This window comes from Fundulus heteroclitus, chromosome 7, assembly GCF_011125445.2.
Source record: "Fundulus heteroclitus isolate FHET01 chromosome 7, MU-UCD_Fhet_4.1, whole genome shotgun sequence".
Classification (NCBI taxonomy): Eukaryota; Metazoa; Chordata; class Actinopteri; order Cyprinodontiformes; family Fundulidae; genus Fundulus; species Fundulus heteroclitus.
In genome coordinates, this window is record NC_046367.1 from 17958450 (window position 1) to 17964449 (window position 6000).

General features: G+C 44.1%; 1 protein-coding gene across 5 annotated transcripts in view; it reads right to left on the minus strand.

Moving 5' to 3' along the window:
• tbc1d4 (TBC1 domain family, member 4) overlaps nt 1–5552 on the minus strand; it is a 49917-nt gene extending 44365 nt beyond the window's left edge. For 2 of the 5 annotated variants that reach the window (XM_012864344.3, XM_012864341.3), the window contains exon 1: nt 4475–5552. In XM_012864344.3, coding sequence (XP_012719798.2) covers nt 4475–4864 — 390 coding nt within the window. In that variant the 5' untranslated portion in view covers nt 4865–5552. The remainder of the gene's footprint in view (nt 1–4474) is intronic. The other 3 variants (XM_012864342.3, XM_012864345.3, XM_012864346.3) reach the window with 3 other exon arrangements.
• Between the last annotated feature and the right edge of the window lie 448 nt (nt 5553–6000).

Below are 6000 nucleotides of genomic sequence, written 5' to 3' on the forward strand. Positions count from 1 at the left end.
AGCTAACCGGGGCTGAAGCGCTTTTGATTCATCACTTCTCAACACTTGTCAAAACAGTTATTGACGCAGATACCCCTCTGAGTATGCAGCGAGGCTAGTGACAGAGCTAAAGCTGTAATTAATTGTTAGACCGATGCATTACTGTACTATAACAAACTATCCTGCTAGATGTCTCACTCCACAGCGTTTCTAATGTGCAACCAGACATGGATGAGGCGCAGAATGAACTCTGTATAGTCTAAATATAAAAGGAGAATAGAGATTCCAGTGGTCCGATTCCACGTCAGATCACAACTTGGAGACAAAGGAGCCTGTGGCTTGCGTGATGGGCAGGCTCAAGCTATCTATTATTGGCTTTAAAAAAACGGCACCATGTTATTACAGGGCCAACGCTAAATTTGTAACCGGGACTACGAGCTCCTCACCAAGTCTTACACATCCTGAGGAGGTAAAAGGTTAAACTCCCAGGTGGAATGTCTAACTCTGACTTTTTTGCACACAAACAAAACTTTGCATGCCCCCCTGACAACCTGAAAACAGAACGCCTTGTATGATTTTACAGCCTGATATAAGCTCTCTACTTTGTACACGTGAGGGCCAAAGCTGCATTTCAAGTCAAGCCTCCCCTTTCAAACATACCCAATGTGACCAACCGAGTTGGGAGACAGGGCCTGCTTTCATAACATTTCCTGAAGTTGACCTTTTTTTTTAAATCATACATGCACAATCAAATTTGCAGTTTGCCACGTAGGAGGTATAGCCTCTCCCTATTTTAACCTTCTCATTAAACAGAATGCATGCTAGGACTCCACACTCTGCCTTTACACAATGAGCTCCCATCATGTCCCCAGCTAAGAATAGACTTGGAAGGCGCTACAACTCTGTCATCTTAGAATCTGAAGCAATATTTCATTCTTTCTGTGAGGTCAGTTGAGACAAACAGAAGATTGCCAAAAGCAAAATGAGTAAGCCTGAAGAAACAGAGGATGCACCTAGCAGATCATTGAATCTGTAACAAAGGCCACAACAGGGCCCTGAACATGACAACAGCATGCATGCATGGAATAACCCGGCCATTCCGCACAGTCCACCTTTCAAATGTTTCACCTGGCCAGACCAGTTTTTGTTGCATAATAACAGTGACTGAGGCATGTTCAGGACACCTCTTTAAGGGAACCAAACATTTAGGCCCGAGCTGAGTGCGCAACCTGCTTTCACTCTTATTTTAGAGCACCGGACAAACACTGTGCTCGAGCCCCGCTCATGCCACTGGAAACGTGATACAACGCAGGCATGCTTGACATTAGCGCAAAACCTGAGCATGTTCTGTTTGTGAACATTATTTGTGAATGTTGCCCCGGGTCGCTGGGGAAACAAGAAAAACATGAACAAGTGCGGGGCATCAGGTTGGGCTGCAGGCTGGGAAGCAATCCCGAAAATGCAGCCTGATGTTTAGATGTGCTGAAAGAAACTGGCCAGTTGTGCATTCAGCTTGTGTTTTTTTTTTTTTTTTTTTTTTTTTTAACAAATAATTTACAGCCAGCCAAAGATCCCAGCATGCATCAGCGTCGCGAGGTTAACTGCTAGGCTCAGGGGCTGAACCGCATGGTACAGCAAACGATAAGAAAGCAAGGCTGCGCGTTAGCTTTCAAACAGCGACTCCCACGTTTCTGGTTTTTGGATGTTTTCAACATCTCAGTTTATTACTCAAGAGCAGCCTGCTGATCAGCATGTAAATGTGCTGACTCAAACTTATGCCTCTTCAGATTCCAGGAGAAATGTCTCCTCTACGCTGATTGTGACGGTTAATATTCTGAAAATACAATCTAATGAGATGAGATAATAAATTAAGGGAACTAAACAGGATGCTGAGATCAACAAAATACCACATACAGTGCCTTGACTTCAGTAAAATCTGAAGAAAGATCACAAAGTATCGCATTAAATTGAAGGGGATCAAAAGGGATACCTGATAAAAAAAAATTGCATTTGCATTGCAAACGTTAATTTGTATTCACCCACCTGAACTTCCATACCCCTAAAAAGTCATGTGGAACAAATTACTCTTGATTATGAAATAATCAGTAACTTAACTAGAGTCAACCCGGAGTAATTTCATCTCAACATAAACACAGCTGTTCTAGGGAAGAGCATCTATCAGAGATGCAGGTAAGAAGCGCAAGGTAAGTCTGGAGGAGCTGCAAAGATCCACAGCTCGGGTGGGACGATCTGCTAGCAGGACTAGTACTTGCTGCTCACTCCACAAATCTGAGATTTGTGAAAGAACATCAAGAAGAAAGCACTTCCTGAAAGAAAGTCATACAAAAAAATCCAAATTACAGTTGTCACTGGTCATGTGGTAATCAAGCAAACCCGTGGAAGAAGGGGCTCTGGTCAGATAAGAGCAAAGGTGGCTGCAGAGGTTCATCTAACAGCTTAGCAAAAAAAAAACTAAATATACGGCAAGAGCTACACTGGAAAGATTTTAATCAAAGATATTTGACATGGTGGAATGGCCTAGTCAAAGTGCAGACACAAATCCAATTGAGAAACTGTGGCAGGACTTCAAAATTGGAATTAATTTAAAGACAAAGAATTTGTATTTGATCAAAACAAAAACTTTAAAAACTAAGTCATTTTCCTTCCACCTTTTAATCATGCACTACTTTTAGTTGGTCTATCACAGAACATCCCATTGAAAAAGGAAACTGAAAGTTCAATGGGTATGAATTCTGAAGTTGCTGCTTGTGCTGCCACTTCAAGCCCAGAGTGCAGCAAAGCTTGAGGCAAAACCAGCTGACCTACAAGTGAGTTGTGCATCACATGAAGCTGTCCCGAAATGAGAAGTGAGAGCTTTAATGTCTGAAATGTGAGCATCTAAAAGACCGGTTTTATTCGCATCGCCATTCACGCGCTTTTGTCTGACTTGTGCATTTTATTGCTCAACTAATATTCAATAATCCATAGAATGCTTCTTCGTTAGTATCCGTTGACATCAACAACCCAGAAGGAGCTGTAAAACTTTGCATGTTCGTATAGTGATGGGTGGCATTTAGGGCTTGTCAACAAGAAAATAGGAAGTTCATTAGACTGGAATCAGATTTGTGGCAAAGCACAAAAAAAGTGTCTACAACAACAACAACAACTAAAAGAGTCAGCAAAATGGAAGGAAATGACATAATACTACAGGCATGACTCTTCTTGTTTTAATTCTGTTATTGTTTTTAACAGTCTGGTCTTTTTGTTCTTTCCTTGTTTTATGCTTTAAATGTTTCAATTTTTTTTACATGTGCAGCACTCTGTCGCAACTATGGTTGTTCTAAAGTGCCTTATAAAAAAAGAAATGAATAAATTAAGGCAATTGTTGTGTAATATTATCATAACCATCCCCTATATAATACTTTAGTGATCTTTCGGTTCATGCAAAATTTCTCAGGTTATTTTGTGTTGACTTTCAGGGCCCACTGAGTAACCCCTCAACAGACAAAGGACGGAGAGTGGATTAACTCCCAAACATTATCCCCCCACCGACCAGTGGCCTAAATACTTAATACTAAGATAACCATGTTTTGGCTAAAGGCTAAAATCATACTCTGTTTGTGTGAGATTAAAAGACAGAACTGTCGCCCCACGGTAATCCCCACTTCCTTGTCTAATGTTTGCAAAATTATGATTTTTTTTTTTTTTTTTGAAACTCGACTTTTTGAGCCAGTAGCTCTCCGTCCTGGTCCGGCCAGGTTATCACCCAGGGTGCCATTCTGTGAGGGGGCGGCTCCAGCGCTTCCAGGAGGGAGAAAAAAAATCCTCCGCCAGTTGCCACCATAACACCTGGCAATTGCTTATTTGCATGTTCATTCAATAGAGCTTGTGCACTGTGCAAAAAGTGAAAGAAAATACGGTCACAGGTCGTAGCGGGCTAGTGACTGCTTTTCCGATTTGGATCTAAACAACCTGGTTATTTCACTGTTTAAGGACTTTCCATCGTCTATCTGGAAATACAAAACAGTGGCCTAACGCTAGACACCAAGCAAATTTTTTGTTGACAGCTTGACATTCAGGATTGTGCGATTGAGTTAAAGAATTGTCCAATTTACTTAGAATAAGCTTCACGATCTGATTGTTTTGTTAACAAAGCGTCGTTATGAGCCCAACCTTTCCTTCGTGTTTGAGCTCGGCTTGCTCACAAATACAGCAAATATTAACAGACTGTGATTAAGCTCAGCCAGTTAAAAACAGGAACAGGGGTCCCAAACCAAATTCTGCATAATGTCCTATAGAATCTTGGACCAGCCCTAATTAAAATGAATAATTAAGTTGTGAGGGCTAGAAATATTTATGTGTGCAGTTTTTAACTTTAAAATCAGGTCTACTGCATGCAGAATGATGTAAATGGGTGTGGGGGGAGGAGGAGGAGGGGGCTTCCCCAGAGCGCTATTCCTGCGAGGATCACCTCTGGCTTGCGGGGCATGCCTACCTGGTTGGGGTCGCTGGCCTTGAAGACGTGACAGGACATCTCGGACTCCGGGTTGTCCGGCTGGCCCCGCAGCAGGTAGGAGAAACAGGTGAGGTCGTTGCTGTTGTGGATGAAGCGCGAGATCAGCTGGGCTTTGTGCTCGAATATGAAGACGGACGAGTTGCTGCTGTTGGCGGGGACGCAGCGCACGAAGGGGGGGTTGAGCAGCAGCTGAACTTCCCTGGGCTGCAGGACGGAGCCGCAGTCGCCCCTCTCGCTCCTCCGCCGGATCTCGGCCACCAGCCACGGCAGCATGGGCAGCGTGGTCCGCCTGTCAAGCGAGCACCAGCCGACGTAAGTCAGGGCGACGCGCTTGTCCGTCCTGCTCTGCGTCTCCTCCTGGCTCTCCATGTTCACCCAGCAGACTCTTCCGTCCAGAACTAGCAGACAGCGACGGAGGGGAGGAGGGGGTGGAGGAGGACTAAAATCGCTTTCTAAAATATCACCGATGAACCATTCCCCTTGCAGCACCAGTCCAGGACGAAGTTGGGATTACTTCGCAACAATTCCCATGTTCGCATCCACGCGTTATGCTCGTGTAACAACAAGGGGCTTAGCTACCAGCACATGTGCTCACCCTCTCGGTCCGCTGCAGCTCTCCATGGAAATGTCAAAAAGTGTGTCCGATGAACAGTTTCCCCACAAGGGGTTCAAACTAATCGTGTATGCGCGCTCGGGTCTGCTGCTCCAGCCGTCTGTTGGCATACAGCAGCCGAAGTCTCCGGCGCTGCGTGCTGGACTCCCGTTCAGGGCTGCCTGCTAAAACGTGGCTTTGGATGGTTCCTGTGTAAACACAAGGCGTTCAGCAGAACCTGGTTTTCTGACGCGCTGGGTGTCCCTCCGGAGCGCGCAGACCGCGGCGCATTTTCACCACCTAGATCCCGTAATCCTACTGCACGAAGACTTGCGCGGTTGTATTTAATCCTTTTTTTTTTTATCTAATCAATGCACTGATCCTGATGTGTCGTCTTGAAGAACAGATCCTTGTTTGTAAGTGATCCTTTCTTCCCAAAAACGCCTTGGAGGCGGAGCGGCGGTGCGCGCTGAAGCACCTCCCTGCCGTCCCATGTGCTGAAGAAGCGGGCGGTGGTATGGCAGACCGTTTAGGCACATAGTCAAACTGCACCGCTGACTTAGATCTGATTTTTAAAAATGCTGAGCCTCACTGATGACGTGGACTTTTTAAACGTCACAGTTTAAAGTGAAGATTTGAAATGTGTTTTATTCCTAGCTATTAAAAAAAAATACACAAAACAATAAAAAAATAGGAAAATAAACATGTTCGTTTATAAGCTGAAGGGGGTTGTTTAAGGGTTCACAGAGGTATGCAAGGAAAGTATTCACGAAATGTATGTTTAAAAAACAACAACAAACAATTTCATCTGAAAGGATCAAATAAGTCTGAAATAAAACCAAGATCATGGATGTCGCAGCTGAACTGTTTTAAAAAGCTTACATTTTGATTTTTGTGCCACAATGTATGTGGA